This window comes from Sceloporus occidentalis, unplaced genomic scaffold (genome assembly GCF_023333645.1).
Source record: "Sceloporus occidentalis isolate IW3139 unplaced genomic scaffold, rSceOcc1.0.p SCAF_7, whole genome shotgun sequence".
Lineage (NCBI taxonomy): Eukaryota > Metazoa > Chordata > Lepidosauria > Squamata > Phrynosomatidae > Sceloporus > Sceloporus occidentalis.
Genome location: NW_028316987.1, coordinates 28,162,522 through 28,185,594, shown reverse-complemented (window position 1 = coordinate 28,185,594; position 23,073 = coordinate 28,162,522). Strand labels below are relative to the sequence as shown.

At 43.0% G+C, this 23,073-nt stretch overlaps 1 protein-coding gene across 4 annotated transcripts in view; it reads right to left on the bottom strand.

The window, feature by feature from the left end:
• Positions 1-7,530: 7,530 nt before the first annotated feature.
• The window catches only part of SUN3 (Sad1 and UNC84 domain containing 3), a 149,536-nt gene continuing 133,993 nt past the window's right edge, over positions 7,531-23,073 (bottom strand). For 2 of the 4 annotated variants that reach the window (XM_089532489.1, XM_089532488.1), the window contains exons 10-13: positions 22,634-22,749; positions 10,360-10,527; positions 7,953-8,045; positions 7,531-7,711 (exon numbers count right to left, since the gene is read on the bottom strand). In XM_089532489.1, coding sequence (XP_089388615.1) covers positions 7,595-7,711; positions 7,953-8,045; positions 10,360-10,527; positions 22,634-22,749 — 494 coding nt within the window. In that variant the 3' untranslated portion in view covers positions 7,531-7,594. Of the gene's footprint in view, positions 7,712-7,952; positions 8,046-10,359; positions 10,528-22,633; positions 22,750-23,073 lie in introns of those variants that run through there. The other 2 variants (XM_089532490.1, XM_089532491.1) reach the window with 2 other exon arrangements.

Here is a 23,073-nt window from a genome sequence, read left to right as displayed (position 1 = left end):
GTATTACTGGATAAGTTTCAATGTGTGCAGCCTGAGGATGTGGACAGGATCATTGGAGAAGTGAAGACCACCTTGCCCTTCCTGACTTCTGAAAGCAGCTAGAGAGGGACTGACCAAGTGGAGAATACCTCACTGCATCAAGCAACGTTTCCATCCTGCCTAAAGGCGCCTGTAGTGAGGCCATTACTGAAAAAGACCTCCCTGGATCTTACCAGTCTAGATAATTATTGGCCAATCTCTAACATTCCATTCTTGGGCAACGTTCTGGAGTGAGTGGCGGCCTCCCAGCTCCAGGGGTTTCTGGATGAAACAGATTATCTAGATCCATTTCAGTTTGACAGCTTTGGGTGCCTTGGTGGATGACCTACGCAGGGAACTGGACAGGAGGAGTGTGTCCCTGTTGGTCTTGCTAGACCTCTCGGTGGCATTTGGTATCCTTCTGAGCTGCCTTTATGCGATGGGATTTGGGGGCACTGTCATGCAGTGGTGCAATCTTTCCTGGAGGGGGAGACCCAGAAGGTGGTGTTGGGAGATTCCAGTTTGACCCCCTGGCCGTTGGCTCATGGGGTCCCCTCAGGATTCTATTTCGGCCCCCATGTTATTTAACATCTACATGAAACCACTGGGAGAGGTCATCCAAAATTTTGGCATGTGGCGCCACCAGTATGCAGATGATACTCAAATCTATCTCTCCTTTTCATCTGATTCCAAGGAAGCTGTCTCTGTACTGAACCAGTGTCTGCTGTCAATAATGGACTTGATGATGGCAAACAAATTGAAACAATCCAGACAAGACAGAGGTGTTCCTGATCGCCTGTGCTGAATGGGGTTACACTCCCCCTGAAATTTCAGGCTCACAGCTTGGTTGTTTCTCCTGGACGCAATTGTGAGCCTGAGAAAGGTGTGAAACTTACTGGACAATAGATGCAACATCCTAAATCAAAAGGTGTGATATCTGGAGGGCAAAATTCTTTGATTTTCACCCTTCTGACAAATGCCAGTCACATCTTCCCCATCACCACACTCTAATCAAAGGATTGAATTCAATTTCAAAGGGACAACCTTACTATTTATGTGCCCTAGTGCTTCCTGGCCAAGTCCCCCTAATATTTATTTGGGCAAACTATTCTTCATACTGGGGTATCCTTCTGTGGCTACATGTCTAAGCATCCCTTGGTCACGGGGGGGGGGGGGGGGTGGTGGAATCAATGGCCTCTGTGGTCTCTTCCAAGTCTATGGTTCTATGATTCTATAAGTCTAATATGGAGTTTGATATCAAAGGTCAAAAAGGGGGTGATGCAGGGATATTCAGTGTACTAACAACAATTTGATTGCCAGCTTGGCCATGCAACCCAGTAAGCAACCTTGGGCAAGTCACATGCTGTTAGCCTCAGTGGAAGGCAATGGCAAACCTGTAAACAAATCATGCCAAGAAAATGCCAAGGTAGTTCTCCTTAGGGTTGCCATAGGAGCCCTACTGGCACAACCACTCACTCACAAGCCACAAGGTTCTCAGTCCAATCCCAGCCAGGGGCTCAGGGTCAACTCAGCCTAGCATCCTTCCAAGGCCACTAAAATGAGTACCCAGCTTGTTGGGGGCAATTAGCTTACAGTTGTAAACTGCTTAGAGACTGCTGAGTGCGGTATGGAGGGAAATATAAATGAAGCTGCTATTGCAATGACTTGAAGGGACACACCAAAAAACTTTCAACTGTGCTTTAATTGTTTTCTTTCTTTATAGACATGGTGTAATTGTCTTTTCTCTCTTAACTCAAATCCAAAGTAATAGTCTTCAAAAAACGATTTTCTAAATTCCAGATGGGAATACCCTGAAACAGGTAGAAAGCTTTATGTATCTGGGGCTGATTTTCCATCATTCACTGAAATGGAAACCTCATATTGAGGCTATTTCTTTAAAAGCACAGATAAGCTCATCTGCAATGATTTTTTTTCCCCAAAGGGGGGCCCTCTATATTTCATCAGCAATTAAAATATTTGATGCCAAAACTGTAGCACAATTAAATTTAACCAACAGACCAAGTTCCAGATGTCATTATTTCAACTTCCAAATTGTGTTTCTAATTGTGTGCTGTTGCTGGAAACAGGGAAAAGACCCATATCTAGTAGAGCTTTGTGATTGGCCCTTAAGTTATGGATGAAGGTTATAGTATTTGGTGAGGACTAGGTCTCCTTAAACATCTGGCACAAGATAATTATGTCAGTTTTTGGCCCAAGTGCGTTGCAAAGAAAGCTGCATCTATTGGCCTCAGGAGATAGTTTTCTGTGAACTGTGATCACATTCATAATGTCTCATGATCTCACAGTATGATGTAAATACATTATGATTCCATGACGCTTGTTGGCAATTTCGTTTTGTAGAATTTGATGATATGTATATTTTGATTGAATGTGTAAATTTTGGGTTTATGGACCATAATAAATTATGACTGACTAACTTAACTCATGCAAAATTACAGTGAATGTTCATTTATCAATGCTGTCTTCTCATGCACTTCTTTTTGTGTATTCAAAAATCCTCCTTTGTTTAAACAGATTTAAAAAAAACTTTTATGTAAACGTGTGGCCAGTCTCACCTATACTCCTGACAGGATGTAACAGCTAACCTTTGGGAAGCCCTCCTAAGAAAATTCAGCTATTACTTCATGCCTTCAGTATTGCCTGCCTCCCAAAAGCCTTGCTTCCCCCAGCTTCCTTCTCTCAGCAGTAGAACCAAAAACTCCTGTAGTTCTCATGTTTAGTGTGCTCTGTAGGAACTGTTCTGATGTTTGGACTGTTTTGTAGCAAAAAAAAGTTATCAAACACACTTTTTTTTTCAGCTCAAAGGCATCAGCAGCTAAATGTACATCTTTAATGTGGCTCTCCAGCAATTCAGCCCCTTGAAACCTGCTACTGTTCAGTCAAGTCCTGAGCATCATTGTTCATGTGCAACTTGCAAGGTGACTTGATTTTGTCCACAGATGAGAGCTCATACTACTTGGAACATAAGAAAAATATGTGCTGTGCTACTAGCACAGCAAATGAAGTATGATATAATGGCCCCATACAGACAGGCCAAAATAAAGCTGTTTCAGGTCACTTTGGAGGTATGCTGTTTAAATGTTGCATGCGTCCTAAGACTCCAGAAGCTGCGTCAAAGCCACAATCCAGTCCTAAGGACTCGAGCACAGCTTTGGCACAGCTTCCGGACTCTTAGGATGCATGCATCATTTAAACAGCCTAACTCCAAAGTGACCCGAAGCAGCTTTATTTTGGCAGTCTGTATGGGGCCAATGAAACCTGGTGGGATGAGTCTCTTGATTGGAATGTAGCAAGAGAAGGGTATAAGCTTTTAAAGAAAAGTAGGCCTAACAGGAAGGAAGGAGGAGTAGCATTATATGTTAAGGATCTGATCTTTTCACACCTGTAAAAAGATCCAGAACTGTAAACCTGGAAGCCAGGTGGATAAAAATTAAAGGGGAAGGAAACAACAAGAGTCCCCCAAGTCAAACTGAGGAACTGAATGATGTCTTTCTAGAACAGATGACCACACATTCAGAAAGGAGAGATATAGGTGATTTCAACTAGCCTGATATTTACTGGAAGTCAAACTCAGTCAAAAATCTCAGGTGCAACAAATTCCTCACTTGCCTGGTAAACAAGTTCATTGTCCAAAAAGAAGAGAAAGGCAACAAGGGAATCAACTATTTTAGATTTGATTCTAACCAACAGGGATGACCTGGTTAATGGGATGCAAGTGGTGAGATCCTTAGGTGGGAATGATCGTGTTCTCCTGAAGTTTGAAAAGGGCAAACAAAACATAGTAAGAATGAATGACTATGAATGAATGAGAGCTGATGACTATGTTAAGCTAAATATTGTCAGAAAATATTATGAAAATGACCTTTCAACCTTTTGTGTGTGTGTGAACAATCTATGTGTATGTGTGAACAACTACATCCAAAGATATTAAAAGAACTGACAAATGTAATCTCAGAGCCATTGGCAATAATCTTTGAGAACTCCTGGAGAACAGGGAAAGTCCCAGAAGACTGAAAGAGGGCAAACGTCCCTATTTTCAAAAAGGGGAAAAAGAGGATCCCAACAATTTTCACCCACTTAGTCTGATGTCAGTACCAAGAAAAATCTAGAGCATATCATTAAAGAAAGAGTCAGTGCACATTTAGAAGGGAATGCCATAATCACAAAATGTCAACATGGGTTTCAGAGAAACAAATCATGTCAGACTAATCTGATCTCTCTCTCTCTCTCTCTCTCTCTCCCTTTGATAAAATTACCAATTTGGTAGATGAAGGGAATGCTGTAGACATAGCATATTTTGATTTCAGTAAGGCCTTTGACAAGGTCCCTGGTGACATTCTTTCAAATAAGCTAGTAAAATATGGGTTAGACAATGCAACTGTTAAAACAACTGCCAAATGAGATTCACAGCCAATGGCAATAATCTTTAAGAAGATGGGTATAGTTGGTCTTTCTTATCCACAGATTTTTTTATCCACAGTTTCAAGCATCTACAGCTTGAATTTTTTTTTAAAAAAGGTATAAATTCCAAATATCAAAACTTGATTTTCTATTTTATATAAGGGACACTATTTTGCTATGCCATTATATTTAACGTGACTTGAGCATCCATGGATTTTATTATACACAGGGGATTCTGGAACCAAACCCCAGTGGATAACATGGGCCCACTGTAATTGGTTGAGAAACCAAGCCTAAAGGGAGCTCAACAATGGCTATTCTTCATCCTGGAGAGAGGCTTCTGTTCTGGGCCCAGTGCTATTCAGCATCTTTATCAACAACTTGGATGAAAGAATATGGAGCATGTTTATCAGATTTGCAGATGACATCAAATTAGGAGGAATAACTAATATTCCAGAAGACAGGATCAAAACTCAAAATGACTTGAATAGATTAGAAAGCTGGGCCAAAGCTAACAAAATGAATTTCAATATGAAGAAATGTAAGGTATTGCACTTATGGCAAAAAAATGAAACACATAGATATAGGATGAAGGGACACCTGGCTTAACAAGACTACATGTGAAAAGGATCTAGGAGTCCTAGGAGACCACAAGTTGAACATGAGTGAATACTGTGATGCGGCAGCTAAAAAAGCCAATGCAATTCTAGGCTCATCAATAGATGTACAGTGACTAGATCAAGGTACTGTCACCACATTCTGTGTAAATGCTTCCTATTGGGAAGTGGGAATCACATTATTGCTTCTCAATATTTTTTACAGAAACATGAACTGTTCTTGATTTGAAAGGTATAGCTCTGTTCCAAAAAGGAATCATAGGCACGTTCCACACACGCCAAAAGTACGTGCTCAGCACATACTAGGGTTAGTAAAGGGCGTCCCTTCCGGACGCCCTAACCCTAGTACATGCTGAGCACTTTCAAAATGGTGGCACCCATTTTACATGAGCGCTGCCATTGTGACGTCATGACCGCGCCGCCTCCAAATGGAGCGGTGCGGAAGTGATGTCCTGGTGCCACGCAAGGGCGCCTGGGGCGCCCTTTCCGCAACGCCGGAAGGAGCTCCGTTTCAGAGCTCCTTCCAGCTTTGTGTCGCTGGGCGCAGCCTTTAGACGGCTGCACCAGTGACGCAAAGCAGAAAGGGGCCAAGTGGCCCCTTTCTTTTTGTTCCCACCGCCGTCGGGTGTCCTTGGGGCATGAAGCCCCAAGGACACCCCTTTCCAGGCTGCGGGGAAGCGGCCTTTTGCCTGGAAAGCGGTGGATTGGGGCCTCAGAGGCTGCTGCTGTGGCAGCTGAGGCCCTGATCCGGCGGGGAAAGGGGTGGGAACAGGCTGCCCCAAAAGAGCAGTCTGTAAACCGCCATAGAATCATCAAGTTGGAAGAGACCACAAGGGCCATCTTCATTAATCATCCCCAGTGGGAATTAGAAAGAAAACATGGGAAAATCATTTTCTATATGATAATAGCAGCAAGGATATTTTTTGCAAAAAAAAATGGAAAAAACAAGGAAAAACCAACTATAGAAGAATTGTTAATAAAATATTATGATATAATGGAAACAGACAAATTGATATATTTGTTGAGAGATGGAATGAGAAATAAATATGAGAAAGAATATCAGTTTTAGACATCTCTCACAAAAATAGGGAGAAAATGGAACAAAGTTGGAAAGGAAAATGTCAGGGATTACCAACAGAGTAAGACAGGAAAAGTGATTTATAGGATAATAAAAACTTAACCTAGTTATTTTGAACATAAAATGAAAGTCAGAAGAAAAAAAGAGAGAAATTAGAAGTATTCAAAGTAAGGGAGAGAAAGGGGCTGTGCAGATTAGCATGTTTGGCCAACCTGAGGGGCGAAGTCATGGCATGGCATCTACACGATACACGTCCGGACTTCGCCCCAGGCCAGTCTGATGCCGTGCACCGCATCACACAGCATGCAGCATCACGGCACTCCTCTGGTGCTGCACGTAGATGACGCAGCACCAAAGGAGAGCTGAAAAGCTGCAGCATCAGCAGCTACGGCACCCTTTCCAGGACACAAAAAGGAGCCGTTTTTTGGACCAGAGAAAGGCTAGATTGGGCCCTTGGTGTGTGGTTGCCACAGCCTCAATCTGGCAAAGATGGAGGTGGCTGCAGGCCTCCCCTTCAGAGGCCTTCTGCACAGCCCCAAACTCATTTTATCTCATTTTAGGTGTTTAAATGTTTAATGTGTAATGTGGGAAGAAGAATAGTATTCAGTGTTTAGAATAGATATGTATTGTCCATAATGTATAGAAGTTTTAACAATAACATTTATTTATTTTTTAAAAGGAAAGGACCTGATGTTACTGGCAGAATTGGTGCTATTTGCGGGGGGAAGTTCCCTAAAACCCATGCATAGAGAGAGGGCTGTTATACTCTATAACAACAAAGCTCCAGTTACAGCTTGAAACAGTTGTAATTGCAAAATATAAGATGAGAACAGTTTTGACTTCAGACATTCAGCTCTGACATCCTCAATGAACAATCTGTTGCTGCATGTTTTACTAGTCAAGTAGACATTGTTCAGTAAGAAAGACAAGGAATGTCTTGTAGGCAGCTACACAAACAGTAAGGGAAGTAAAGTTTAACATTATATACAAGTCTTATGCCTGACTTGCATAATACTAAACTATCTATAAAACACTGCTGCTGTGAAATAAAGTTTGTCCATCAGAGGCATTGCTGTGAAAAAATAGTTCTGTTTTTTGTGGATCCTTTGGCCAAATACCTTTCTCTCCAGGCTCAGTGGTCAATCCAGCCCCATGATTTACTTTGGGGATATAGTAGCATTAATATCTTAGTCCAACCTAACAGTATGATTTTCACACATCATTCAAAAATGGCAAATAATTTACTCTTCTTTCTCTTACTCTTCTTTGAGTAACAATAACAATACATCCTACACAGTAATAAAAGTGAAAAATGAGTTCGTGAGTTTTGCATTCCTGATTTAGACAGACAGACAGACAGACAGACAGACAGACAGACGCAGAAGCACAGCAAACTTATCACTTTAGCATCATGCTTTATTACTTTTTATTAACCCAGCAAGGTAAAGGTATGGAACACTTAGGTGTGCTCTATATCTCCATGGACTCTGAAGCGATATATGCATGTGTAGTTAGGGTGGCCCCAGTTGTTTAGTACATTCAGGTTTACATATCCCATAAATTTAGGAAATTCATTCTGAAAGAGAGGAAGGACTCATTTTAATTTTTGCCACTGCCATCTAGTTCAACTAAATGGAATTATTAATCAATTATATTTTCCCTGACATAGATTAATCACATTTCTGGAGTTCTAGTTATATCTTGTGGAAATAACAGTGATAACAAAGACAAGCTGATCACATGGATCAAAGTAGCACTAGGTTAGCTTGGACAGGAATAGCACTTTACTACAATGTCCCATTACAATGTCAACATACCTTCAGTTGGAATGTTTGAATTATGTCTCCTTCAATGTCATAAACAAACTGACCTAAAAAAGTTCCCCTTTCCTCCTTCTCTTCTTTTAGTCCCTATAGAAATGACAGATCATTAATAGTCAAGAGATTTTCTAGATTAGAAAACATAGCAGAGTCCTGTTGGCTGAGAGTTTGTGGTGGTTACAACCACCTAATGAGCTTCATGACTGAGTGAGAATTTGAATGTGAGTTTCTCTTGTTCTGGTTAAATATAGTACTATTATTCTATTTTAACTTTAACTTCTACTTTAACTGCTATGGCTGCCTCCTGTGGAATCCTGGGATTTGCAGTTTAGGGGTGCATTTAAAATTCTCAGCCAAAGAGCTCTTAGGCCTCACTAAACTACAAACTTCAGAATTCCACAGAAGGTACCTATAGCAAAGTGGAGTAACAGTGCTATAACAGCGTAGTGTGATATTTTAGGACATTACCACATAAGGTCCACTCTTGCAGAAATCACATCAGTTGTTTGTTTGTTTGTTTTAAAAAATGCAAACATACTATTTTCAGCAGTATTTAGATATGTGAAGGCCTGGGAGGACAGGAAAAAATAGGTGGGGAAACCCTTTTTTTTTCCCAGAAAAAAATGAAAATGGAATAAAAGGTACTATGGAATATTTTTTGCAGTGATAAGACCAGATATATATATATTTACTTCCCTTTTGTAACCACCCCATCTCCAAAAAGCAAAGAAGCAAAGGAAATTCAACATATATCAAACAGGTTAATTTTACGCTAAACAATATATATGTATACATGCATTTTATTTACTAAAAACTGCAGTAATTTTCAATTTGTAAAGAGTGATAATACCACAATTATTTTCATTTTTTCTTTAAAAATTGCTTTTTTTCTTAATCCCTCTGGGGAAAAAAACTATAGCTTTATGCAAAATTCCTCTCTTGCATATAATATTTAATGATAGTACTAATTTGGGAAATGGTTTCTTATGTCTGAGAGCCTGTTGTGAAATTACATCAGCATAATTTTTGAGAAATTCAATGTTCTCTGCCTAAGAAGAGGGTGAGTAGCCTCACATAGTGCAGAGTCAGCCTGGATCTCAAAGAAAGTGTCATTTTTGTTATTGCTGCTGCTGCTGCTGCTGAGTTTACATTTTATTTCTTAGACATTACAGCTCTTTCTCTCCCACAGATCTTTGGAGATGTGACAGCTAGCACATGTGTACTGGGCCCATGCCCTCCTGGTTCTTAAAAGCAGCACAAGTGGGACTCGCTTCCATCTTGCCTAAAATACACTATGGTGAGACCATTACTGAAAAAATCATTCCTGGATCCCACCATACTGGAGAACTGTCAATCAATTTCCAATATCCATTTTTTTGGTCAAGATTCTGTTCTGCAGTGTCCTCCCAACTCCAGCAGTTCCTGGAGGAGATGGATTATCTAGACCCATTTCAATCTGGCTTCAAGTCTTGCTATCAGTTAGAGACAGCTTTTGGTCGCCTTGATAGATCACCTAAGCAGGACACTAGATGGAAAGTGTGTCCCTGTTGATTCTGCTGGCTCTCTCAGTAATTTTCAGTTCCATTGACCATAGTAGGGAGATCTTGTAGCACCTTTGAGACTAACTAAATAAAGAAGTTGGCAACATTAACTTAAGTCTACTTCTTCAGATGCATTTGGTGAAGTGGAAAACCAATGCATCTGAGGAAGTAGAATTAAGCCTACAAAAGCTCATGCTGCCAACTTCTTTCTTTGGTTATTCTCAAAGGTGACACTAGATCTCCCTACATACTGATTCTACTGACTAACACAGTTATATCATTGACCGTGGTATCCTTCTAGTTTGCCTCTCTGTTTGCTACTGTTTTATAATACAATGCACCCGTGCCATGTGCGGACATGTTTTACATGGCTTCCAGCGTACGTAGAAGCTGCTTGGGGAGGGAAATAATGGCGTGTATGCCCACGGCGCATGTGTGCCGCTCTGCCACATGCCCATTATTTTCTATGGGGCTTGAGCATAGGCGGGTATTCCCTTATGCGGAAGGATCTGGAACGGATTGCCCGTGTAAGGAGAGGGCACACTGTAATTCCAGTGCTTCTTGGAGGGACAGACTCAGAAAGTGGTGTTGCGGGATGCCTATTTGATACCCTTGCCTCTGGTGTCCTTTGGGGCTTAGTTCTGTCCTTCATGTTGTTGAATATTTAAGAAACAGCTAGGTTACCCCATGTTTTGGGGTTTGGTGTCAACGGTATCCTGATGCCATCCAGTGCTATCTCTTATTTCCATCCAATTTCAAGGAAGCAGTTTCTGTACTAAATCAGTGTCTGATGTTATTTCATAATTTGTTTCACCCACACGATTTCCCCAAATCCTGAATAAAGATGGGAACATGATGCTCACATAAATCACAAAATCTTTGGGAGCACTGGTGATCTCTCCTGTAGGAGAAACTTTCTTAGATATATGTTCTATTGTAACAGCTCTTGGAATAATTTCCTTGGCAAGCCTCACAACAATTTCTCCTCGATTTCCAGGGAATGGCCAGCAGTTTCCAGGATAGTAGTTAGGCTAGAAGAGAATTAAAAAAAATTCTGGTTGTTTTATGCATCATCATCATCATCATCATCATCATCATCATCATCATCATGGCTAATGTCATATAACTTAGATAAAGCATATAGAGTTAAATTTATGGAATAATTTTGGCCCAAGTATGCCATTTGAAATTCTAATGAAACTGAACAGAAAGTTTAGCTGTAATATTACAGTTGGCTCTCAGTATCTGCAGACTTGCCATCTGTGGATTTGAGTATCCTCAGACAGCAAGCCTGCGTTGTTCCCAATGGTGGTGCGTGCATGAGACTGTGCTGCCACTGGGGACAAAGTAATGGGTGGGTGGGCTGTGTGGAGGGGGGTCAATGAAGGAGTCCCAGCAGCTGATGGGAGGGCAGTGGCAAGCACAGAGAGGGGGAAGTTTGACTTCTGTGCTCCCCACAGTGTGCCCTGGAAGCCACCTCCTGCTCCTCCTCACTCTCTGGCCATGGCGACGGCAACCTATTGGGTTTCCCTCCCGGAAGAGAGTTCCAAGGAAGGAAGGTCCTCCCCGCCCTTGCCTCCTTATTTAGTAACCCCCTCATCTGCATCCTGCTGGTCTCCTGAAGGGGGTGGCACATTTGGTCAGAAAGCAAGCAGGCCAGCCTCAACAGAAGAAACCAGCAGGAGGCAAAGGAGGGGGTCATCAAGGGAGATGGCGGTGGCAGTGGTAGTGGCAGCGAGGCTGGCAAGTACAGCTGCCATCCTTCCTTCTTCCTTCCTCCCTTCTGAGAAGCCCTTTGCCAGGAAGGGGACCCAGGAGGTCACCGCTGCTTCCACAGCTGGAGACAAAGGAGGAGCAGGGAGGTGGCTTCCAGGGTGCACTGTCACCTGAAGGGGAGCACAGAGGTCTGGCCTCCCCCTCGCTGTGCTCACCACTGCCCTCCCATCAGCCCACTGGGAATTCTATGTTGACGCCTCCACACAGCCAAACCACCCATCCCTTTGTCCCCAATGGTGGTGCAACCTTATGCATACACCACCATTGGGGACAAGTGAACTTGAACATCTGAGGATTTTGGTATCTGCAGGGGGGTCCGGAATGGATCTGCTCTGCCCCATTGTTGTTAACTGCTCCCGAGTCGACATACAAAATCACTAAGCCCAAAACTCTAACAATAACCTTATAATAATAAACACAGAGAAAACACTGAACAGTTTATTTCATTTTTTCCTGTCGTCTACTGGGCTTTGTGCTCAGATTTTATATCTTCCTTCATCTTTTTCATCTCTGCTGTTCCACTAGTGATCAATATCTTTCATGTCTACAGAATGTTATAAAGTGGAACAGTGGACACTTTGTCTGGACATTTCCTCATTCTGTCAGACCATTCAATAATAGGTTAACTCTTATTGTCCAATTATGTGCCCTAGACTCAGGGAGCCTAAACAGATGGGTCAGGCTGAGCCTGTGCTATCCTGGCCTTGTGATGAACCCAATCTATAACTAACTCAATAACCAGACTTCATGGACAAACCAAAAAGGATTTATTGGGAAGCTCAGCACGGTAGATAAGCATTTACCAGAATTGGTTGCATAAAGCTAAACACAAACATATACTTTTTCCACACTTAGCCGCTCTTTCCTGTTCATCCCCCCCCCCCATTTTTTTTTCTAGGAGAGCAAACTTGAGGCTCAAAGAACAAGTCTGCCTCACTCCTTCCCTGCATCCCACCCCCCTGCCATTATTTCAACAGCAATAACAACAAATTCCTCAGTTATAATATCACCACTCCAAACATTCTACAAGCCAAATTATCATAATCAATAACCCATGACAGAGGATCTCAAGGGGACCCTGGCAGCCCCAGTGTTCACCTGGGTTAGTCCCTGGGTTGGTGCACAGACAGTGTCCACGCACCCATCCCCACACTGGGCCAAGACCCAGGGCAGCTCCTTATCTTGGCATGTGAAACATCTGAGAAGCCACTCCAGTCACCTCACTCACAATTACAGTCTCTATTAATGCAGAGTGTTTGGCTTGCAGATTATGCACCATTATATATAAAGATTGAAGGATGAAGTGTTAAGAGATTTTAAGAATGGATTTTTGATCCTATGGTTATTTTGAAGGAGGAGAATAAGAACAGGTTGTTTACCTATTACTCTGATTCTTCAAATGGTCATCTGTGCCTTCATACATTAGGGTTTTGTGCCTGCGAAGAGACTCCCAATGGAAAGTTCCAGAGCTGAGTAGCTTGTTGGGAAACACCCCACCCCTCAGGGATGTAACCAAGGGGGGGGGGTCTTGGGATCCAGACCCCCCCCTCCATTAGATAAAATGAATGGTGTGTGCTGCTGCGCACACGCACCCAAGCCCGATTATAATGGTGGCACTTAGTCTGGACCCCCCTTCCCAAAATCCTGGCTACGTCTCTGCACCCCTCCTGTCTATCACGCATATTTGAGCCCACCAAGTTAACCTCACCCCAGTTTCTAAGTCTGCCTATACAGGGACCTGAGAGAGAAGGAAGGCAGGGCAGGTAGGCATGAGGGCACAGATGACCACTCAAAGAACCACAGTTACACGTAAGCAACCCATCCTACTTCTTTGTGGTCTCTGTGTCTCACACATTAGGGTAACTAAAAAGTTTACCAAAGGCAGGTGGGTCACTGAAGAAGAGAAGAAAGCTAGAAACCTAATTCTATCTAACTCCTGGTAGAGGATTTCTAGATCATTCTCTTGGAAAAGGGAAGGTTGGTTCTCTGTGTTCATTTTGCTGGGGTGAGTTCTCAAACTTTTTAAAACTGTGAGCCATTTCTGTGGCTGAGTGGAGGAGCTAGAAGCCTAATTCTATCTAACTCCTGGTAGAGGATTTTTAGACCATTCTCTTGGAAAAGAAAAGGCTGGTTCTCTGAATTTTTCTTTCAATTTTTTTTATAGTCAAGGAGAAGTACAGAGGAGAAGGTAGCCTGGGAAGAGTGTTTGTTTTAACTTTTTTTCCCTTAAGGAACTGGTATTTAGAGAAAGTGAGTCAAAGATTTGCCTCTGAAAGGAGCTAGTAGGCACAAGCTCTCTACATAACTATAGTCCCAGTTGATTGAGCTCGCTAACAGAGTTTGGGGACAAAGGTCAAGCTCACTTTGGTTTTTAGCAGGGGAAGTCCAAAGTCTTGTTGCAGTGCCTCCTTAAGACTTCTCAGTATGAACACTGAGGGACTTGCAACACTTGTGGGATATTTGTCTTCTTGCCTACAGATGTGGGGAACTTCACCTGCACCAAGTGCAAGTTGGTAACGCTCTTAGAAGAGAAAGTACAGCAGCTGGAGGCCCAGATATCTACACTTCAGCATCTTTGGGAACAAGAGGTTTTCCTGACCAGAACGGACCAGATGGTTTTAGATGGGAAACACACAGAGAAGGTTGATGGGGGAGGAGGGGGTCATTTCACAGGAGGAAGGGAGCAGGAGTAATGTCACACACAGAAGTAGGGAAATCAGGGATCGCTCTATGAGCTTGCAGCTACAGAATTGATTTGAACCTCTCTCTATTATCAGGGATGATGAAGAACAGCAGCAGGGACAGAGCAGGGGTCCCTGGGAGTACCACCAAAGGGAACAACTGCTGCTAAGCCTCAGAGGAGGCATGTGGTGAAGGTGGGGACTCCTTGTTGAGGGGTACCGAAGCAGCGGTTTTTGGGCCTGACAAGATGTCTCAGGAGGTGTGTTGTCTCCCTGGGGCAAAGATCCGTAATGTGACAGAAAGGCTGACAAGACTTGTCAAGCCTACTGACCATTACCCCTTTCTTTTGGTTGATGTGGGAACCAATGATTCTGCAAGGCACAGCCTTCAGAATATCATTAGGGATTATGAAGCTCTGGGGAGGAAGTTGAAAGAGTTGGATGCACAGGTCGTCATCTCATCTCTTCTCCCAGTTGAAGGGCATGGTCCAGGAAGGGAGAGGAAAATAGCAGAGATTAATACCTGGGTCCGCAGATGGTGCTGCCAAGAACAATTTGGTTTTTTTGATCATGGACTGAGGCTCCATGAGGGAGCACTTCTGGCAAGGGATGGGATGCTTCTCACATCAGTTGGAAGAAACGTTTTTGCCAATAGTCTCAAGAATTTGATCAGGAGGGTTTTAAACGGAGGAGGGAGACAGTATTTTGGAATGCAAAAGGGCTGGAGAAAATAGTCAAATTGTCATAGAAGAAAAAGGCAAACAGTGCAAGGACCCAACAGTGGGAGGCAAAAAAACTTACACAGGCAGCAAGTAAAGGGATCCCATGGTCTTAGATGTCTCTACACTAATGCACAGAGCATGGAAAATAAGCAAGATGAACTTGAACTCCTAGCACAACAATGCAAGTATGATATAAAAGGCATCACCAAAACCTGGTGGGATGAGTCTCGTGATTGGAATAGAGGGGTATAACCTTTTCAAGATAAATAGGCCAAGCAGGAAAGAAGGAGGAATAGCATTATATGTCAGGGATACCTAGCTGAATGACACTAGGTGTGAAAGAGATCTGGGAGTCCAAGTAGACCACAATTTGAACATGAGTCAACAGTGTGATGCAGCAACTAAAAAGGCCAATGTGATTTTTAGGCTGCATCAATAGAAGTACAGTGTCTAGATCAAGGGTAGTAATAGTGCCACTCTATTGTGCTTTGGTCAGGCCCCACCTGGAATATTATTTCCAGTTTTGGGCACCACAATTCAAAAAGCCTGCAGAAGAGAAGGTTAAGAGGTGATAGCCCTGTTTAAATACTTAAAGGGATGCCATATTGAGGAGGAGCAAGATTGTTTTCTGCTGTTCCAGAGAACAGGACTGTGGTGATCCCTGGGGGCAATGAGCCCTGTGCGTGGCTCTTACTCCCAGGGAGTACCTTAAACTTCCCTTCTAGGATATCCTAGGTCTCCATTCCCACTCCCTGCCGAGCTGAATGAGACCCCTTGAGGTCCTATAATCTCGCTGCCACCACCCAGTAAATCTCAATGAACTACGTCTCCCTAAGCACACACACTGGGACTTGCTAGGGAGAGATCTAGTTTTTGTTTCCTTGCTAACTTAAAGCAACCAGTAACCAAGCTAAAACACGTGTACAGGAGCAGAGAGAGACAGCAGATACTTTTAAAGAAAGATATTTATTTTAAAGAAATAGAATAGAATAGAAAGATATCATTCATTACTGACAGTAAGGGCTGTCCAACAGTGAAACACAGTCCCTCGGAGTGTGGTGGAGTCTCCCTCCTTGGAGGTCTTCAAACAGAGCCTGGATGGCCATCTGTCGGGGATGCTTTGATTGAGATTTCCTGCATGGCAGGGTGTTGGACTGGATGGTCCTTGTGGTCTCTTTCAACTTTATGATTCTATGACCAAAGCTTGCTTCACTCCTGGATCTGCATCAAGTCTGTAGTGATGAATGAGCATCAAGAGTTGTGACCACGTGGCAGCCCTACACAACACCGGTAAAGAAACACCCCTAAGAAGAGCAGCAGAAGGCACAGCCCTCATAAAATGAGCCCAATGACCAACAGGAATAGGTCGGTTAGCAACTACACAAGCCAAATGAATAACTTGGACAATCCATTTTGCAAAATGTTGCAAGGAAATTGGTTGACTTCTTCTAGAACCACCATAACAAATGAAAAGTCTGTTAAAGAGATGGAACAAAGAAGTATGTTTAACATAAAATGCCAGTGCTATGCAAACTTCCAAAGAATACATGGATATCCCCAAGGAAACTGACAGGGTAGGACAGAATGTCAGAAGCACAATGTCCTGGTTAAGGTGAAGACACCACCTTCAGCAAGAAGGAAATATCTGGTCGCAGGACCACCTTATCTCAATGAAAAACTAGGAAAGGCTAGTCAGAGCATAACACAGAAAGCTCAGATCACAACGAGCAGCTGTGATGGCAACCAGAAACGTGGTCTTCAATGTAAGCAATCTCTCATCTATGAGTCCCAAAGGCTCAAAGGGATAAGGAGTGAACTGAAAAAGGACCAGAGACAGTGACTGTCAGGGTCCCCTTGAGGTCCCCTGTCAGGGGTTGTTGGAATGTATAGAGTGGTGAGGTTATAATTGGGGGATTGTTGTTGTTGCTGCTGTTGTTGGAACAGTTTTGGATAAATGGCAGGGAAGGACTTGTTATTTGCACCTCAAGGCTGTTTTCTGTTCTCCTAGAGGAGAAATGGGCAGAGAAGAGGGGCTAAGTGTGAAGGGGTTATATGTATTAGCCTTTATGCAACCAATTCTGGCAAATGCTTGTCTACTGTGCTGAGCCTCTCAATAAATCCTTTTTGGTTCATCCATGAACCCTGATTATTGAGTTAGTTGCAGACAGCCATCACAGATAGCCAGAATTCCCAAAGAACAGAACTCTGCTCGAAGTAACCATGTATTTGGCGAATGAGACTGAACCTAAAGCATCCAGTGAAAATCTCAAGGTGAAGGTTCCGAGGCAAAGGGAGGAAAATCACGCAAAGGTGGTCTGGGAAAAGGTCCTGAGAGTTACTGAGCCAATGATCTCCTAAGCCAGTGTATCCAGAGAGCAGTAGGCATGGATTCCAGAGTCACAGACCACTATGAGTTAAATGCTATCTGTACCGCTAATAGATACCTCCTGCCATTGATGAAAGACATGTTGGCCCATTTGGTGAAAGGAAAAATATTCACCATGCTAAATCTAAGGGAAGCATACTTTCAGGTGCACATATGTGCTGGGATGTGCAAACTTCTTTCACCAGTTTATACCCAATATTGCATAGATAGTCTTGCCACTAACAGATCTGCTAAAGACTAAGACTAAGAAGGGGGAGGAGAAAAAGAAAAAGAAACCCAACTACTGAAATAAATGGAGTGACAAGTGCCAGGAGGCTTTCCAGTGTCCTAAGAAGTTGTTTACCTGTATGAAACATCCTGGGCTCTGTGATCCTTGAGAGAGGCCCTTCTCTCCATCCTACAACCATCCCAAGCATGGTTGGTGGGCCTTTTCTGTGGCTGCCCCTAGACTGTGGAACTCCCTGCCCAGGAGGCCAGAATGGCCCCTTCTTTGTTATCCTTCCACCGGCAGGATAAGAGACAGGCTGTTTAGACAGGCATTCAAAACAGAACGTTTTTAAAGCATGAGATGGCATTGTTTTGAAATATTTTTTTAAATTTTTATCTTTTTAATTGTATTTTATCATTTTAACATGTAACTTGTTTTAATATTGTAATAATTTAATTCTATTTTAATGTACTATTTTGTATGCTTTTAATTGTTCTGTGTTTTAATGCTGTGAGCTGTCGTGTGTCCCAGTTTTGGGAAAAGGGCAAGATATAAATAAATAAATAAATAAATAAATAAATATTATAATAATAATACCTTCAAACCCATCTTGAAGCACACTGTTCCCATGGAGCCACTTGTTGTGCAGGTTGACACTTCATATGTTGCAGTGGAGGCTGTGTTGTTACAAAAGAATGAGGAGGATAGATTATGCCCTTCGCTTATTTGTCCAGGCAATTTTCTGAACAGGAGAAATGCTGGAGTCTGGGATAAGGAAGCTCAGGCCATTAGACTAATCACATGGAGAAATTTATTAGAAGGGGGTTTCTGTTCCTTTCGAGGTGTGGATATAAAAATTTAGAAATCCTAAAGCCCCTCAAAAGCTGAATGCCAAACAAGTAAGGTGGGCTGGATTCTTTTAAAAGTTTGACTTTCAATTAAAATATCTGCCTGGAGGAAAAATTTCCTCGCAGATGCTTTGTTGAGACTGCCCCAGCACAACAGCCAGAAAAAAGTAATAGTGGACAGAGTGTTTACCCCACAGCAGCTGGCACTGGCTGTGTTCACTAGATCCCAGACCACAGCTAAGCCTCAATGGACCTTCTTTAAGCCATGCTTTCAAAAGACCATGCAGCAGGCCATGGAAGGGGATGAATGGCCAAGAAAACACAAGAAAGAAATAGCTGTGAGGGATGGTATACCCTATAAGGGGGTAGGTTTAATTTCCTGAAACACTAAGGGAGAAAATAGTAAAACAAAGTCAGGATACCAAAACAGCTGGACATTTTGGATATGTGAAAACTGCATTTGATCAGATGACAGTTCTGGTGGCCCAAGCTGAGACAGAATGTAGATAATTATATTAAAAGTCGCCCTATTTGTGCACTTCAAAACAGGTTAGAGGGAAGCCCTGGGGGCTTTTACAACCTCTACCTATGCTGTCAAGACCTTGGGTGGAAATTAGTATGGACCTTATTGCTGATTTCTGCTGAAAGCAGAAAAAGGACTGTCATTTGGATGGTAACCAATTTGTTTTCCAAGCAAGCTCATTTCATCCCATGTGAAGCTTGAGAGAGGTGCAGTAGTGCAAACCAAGGTTGTCTCAGTTAGAATGGCGTGATTAGGATCATATCCAGTCTGTCTCTGGACATCTTCACCAGTACATTCACAATCAATGGAAATGGTGGGAAGGCATAGAGCAGCAGACCTGATCACATCCAAAGAAATGCATCTCTCAGAGATCTCACCCCTGCCCCTGCCCCTGCCCCTGTGATGGAGCAGAAGCGAGGGCACTTTACATTGTCTGGGGATGCCAACAGGTCTAAGTGAGGCATCCCCCACATATACATCACTAGAAGGAAGGCCATTTGTGCTGGAGGGCCCTCCCTTGACTCAAGGCATCCACTAGCATTCCATAGGCATGCCTGCCCTATCATATGTGTAGCCACTGGATGGATATGACTTCAAACACACCAGTCCCAGAGAGTGAGGGCCAGAGCAAGGAGGGTGGATGAATAGATGCTCCCATTTGCTCACATAGCAAACCATGGTGGTGTCATCTGTTATGACTCGTTATGTATTGGCTCGTTACAGACCGCCTGAAAGCGGCGGTCTGCCGCCGCTGCCATTAGCGCCGCCGAGAAGCCCCAGCGGCCAAACTGCAACGCTCCCCAGTGCTGCAAAAAAGAAGCGCCAAAATGGCGCTACTTTTTTCGCCCCAGAAGTGGCACTGCGAGTCGCTAGTTGCGCTAAGCCTCCGCGATGTCAAGATGGTGGCGCCCGTGTAGAACGGGCGCCGCCATTTTGTACATCCTCAGGACATACTAGGGTTAGGGGTGTGCGTAAAGCCTAGTACGTCCTGAAGACATACTTTACGCCTGTTTGTAACAGGCCTTTGTATCCTTCGTTCAAAGCCCAGAATACTTTAATGACAGCTAGGAGTTCCAGTGCACTGACATGGAGACAGGCTTCCTGACTAGACCATCTGCTGCCAGTCATCACATCCTCAGAATAGACTCCCCAACCGTCTAAAGAGGTATCCATCATCACCATGCAAGTCAGATCTGAAGGCCTGAATGGCATACCAAAGAGAAGGTTGTGAGACCACAGCTACCAGAGAAGGTACAAGTTGACCTGCAGAGGAGGCCACAACAATTATAAGCGGTGATCCCAGAGTGGATCAAAAGTCAACAGGAACCAGTTCTGCAGAATCCTGAGATTTAGTCATGCAAGATATATCACTGCCATAGGCTGAACCAGTAGGTGCTGAACTAAATAAGTGGGAAAATGGGAGTGGCAAAAAGAGCCTGTCTATTTCCAACAAGAGAGTCTGTGCCTGATTCATGATCATGAAGGCATGGGCAATGTTGGAACTGATGGTGACCCCAATGTAGTCCAGCACTCTGGTGGGCTCTTCACGATACTGACCTGGGATCATGGAGGAGACAAAGGGTGAGACAAATGTTTTTGAACAGCAGGGTATGGGAGGATGATACGAACAGCTAATCATTAAGGTAAGGATAGATTTGAACTCCCTGGCTTCTCAGGTAAGATATCACCACAGCCATGCACTTGGTGAATACCCTCAGAGTGGTGGACAGCCCAAAGGGAAGGACCTTGTATTGGTAAAGGTCCTCCAATGGCGAATCGGAGGAACTTGCAATGTTGGGGTCAAATACCAATATGGAAGTATGCATCCTTCAGGTCAATGGAAGCAAACCAGTTCCCTTGATCTAGAAAGGGCAGAATAGCATGAAGAGTGACTATCTTGAACTTGCAGAGGGCCATATTGGTCTGCATCCTGTAAAGATATTCAAGATATTTAGAAGCCAGAGGACTAGACGAATGTAAAGGAGATTGATGCCCTCCAGGGGGCACTGGAGTGGGTGGAGTTATAGGCAAGAGCACTTTTGGTCCTGATAGTGTTTGTGGAGATTCTTCAACTGTTGGAACCTCCACCAGAGACACTGGAGTATCCAAAGAAAGAGTCAATACCAATGGTTTCTTAACATGTTTATGTTTCTTTTTCTTCCCAGCCACCATCTGAGCATTCTCTCCAGGATGAGCATGATCTCCCATCAATGAAGAAGATTGTTTCTTAGAAGATTTGGAATGCTATTTCTTTTCCCTGGCACTGAGCTGGAAAGCAGAATATATACGCTGAGGTGCATCTGAGACCAAAGAGGTCTCCATTATCAAAGACGATTCCATTCCCCCAGTCGGGATAGTCAGTATCAAAATCACATCTTCCATTGGTATCAGTGCCTTGCTTTTTGGTAATTGATGAAAGTGGATTTTAGCCACCTCTTTATACAAGAAAGAAAGAGACTTCTCCCAACCATGTATTTTAAGATGCCGAGCCCAATTCTTTAGGGCCTGAGGGGGTAAACCCTTTATAACTTGAGCAGTGCTCCATAAAATGGGCCTCACTAGGGCAAAAAAGATACAATGAATGGCCATCCAATAGAAAAACTTTTCTCCCACAAGGAGAACAGAATTTAAAAAGAGAAACAGAGGCCATAGGCTAAAATCAAAGAGGGAACATGAAGGCAGAAATGGACCAAAGAAGGGGGGAAAGGCAACAGCACAACACAGAAGGTAAGTATTAATTCATTTTTTTATAAACAGGAAAGAAAGAAAGAAAGAAAGAAAGAAAGAAAGAAAGAAAGAAAGATCTACTAGCAAGATGAGAGTGACTACTCAACACAGAAACAATCACGAGGAGTTGCTCTAACAGCAGGCGAAAGGAAACTGACGTGAGAGTAGTTTGGTGGGCTCGGGCATGTACAACAGATGGGAGGGGGTGGGGTGCTTCCCATCAAGTTCCTCAGCTCTGGAACTTTCCGTTGGGAGTCTCTACGCAAGCGCAAACCCCTAAGGCACAGAGACTACAAAGAAGAAGCAACAGGTTAGTGAGGAAATTGAAAATCATATGTAATATGTGCTCCATTTATTGTCTAGTTTGACAAAAATACACCTATTTAAAAAATATGTTATGCCTAGGTTCTTCACTAAAGTCAACATTTGGATACTTTTGCAACTGTGGAAGCTGCCTACAGGAGGGCAATACATAGGTAAATCAAATTGATTTAGTCAGGACTAGCAATAGAATTTGGCCTTCGAGACAACATTCATCAGGAAAAGATAAGTGAATGAAATCAACTAAGGGGCAAAACAGACCAGCAGTAAGCACATGCTTTGATGCCGCCCCCTGCCGCCGGGGAGCCACATGGCTGTCCACATGTGTGGACGCTTCACAGCATTTCAGCAGTGCGGCATTTACATGTGCCATGCTGCCGAAATGCCAAAAAGCTGTGGCAGTGGCAGCAAGGGAACCCTTTTTCTGCCCCCAAAGGGAGCGGCATTTTGCCACTCCTTTTGGGGCCTGAAAAACATCAGATTGGGGCCGTGGCATGCGGTTGCCATGGTCCCGATCCAGAGCTTTAAGAGATTAAGCATAATATGGTAAATAGCAGAGCTCTGTCCTGAGCAAAGGCAGCACCAGGCCAGATATAAAATCAGAGCATACAATCCCTTTCTTTTGAGGCAAAATACCTCCTCACACCAAATTGAGATCAGTACAAAAATGAATTCTGTTTCACACTCTAAAGGTTAACCTGAGCCTTGGAAAAATGTGACCTCACCAGCATGACTCAATTCTCTAACCAATCTTTTTTGAAATTCTTAATGAAGAAAGGAGTACTTCCTAGGATGTACAGTATCCTTAGCCTAAGTAATAATAAAGGCTTCAGGGTAAAAAGACCCCCAAAATAATAACGGGGATCTGATATCCTGCTAATACTAAGAAAAACAATGTAGAAAGGAAGAAGAAAATGTGGAGATTTCCTTCAGGTTCATTTCTACCTCCAAGATTACATCTGGTGATTTCACAAAAGGAAACATAATGAATGACATCCAGAAGTATTTTCCTCCATCATGGCAGTAGCTCCTGGTGGTTCTGGACTGAAGAATTCTTGCACCTAAAATGAAATAGTTATATAATACTTCTCATAACTGATCTGTTTAAAAATGTACTGTATAAAACCAAATCCTAGCTGCACTGTTTATTATGAATACTATCCAGAGAAAACAGCCTTTATCAAAGTGTATGTACAAAAACAACTAATTTCCTCTAATTTGTTTTTTTTTTTAATTACTTGGGAAATGGGAGATTCCTTCTTTACCTAATCACACAGATGAGTTGCAAGTGTTGTCAGTGCTAAGGACAATACCAAAGATGTATTTTGACAATAAGGTCAGCCATTTACAAGCTAGAACGATGTTCTATCCAGGTTGTTGAAAGG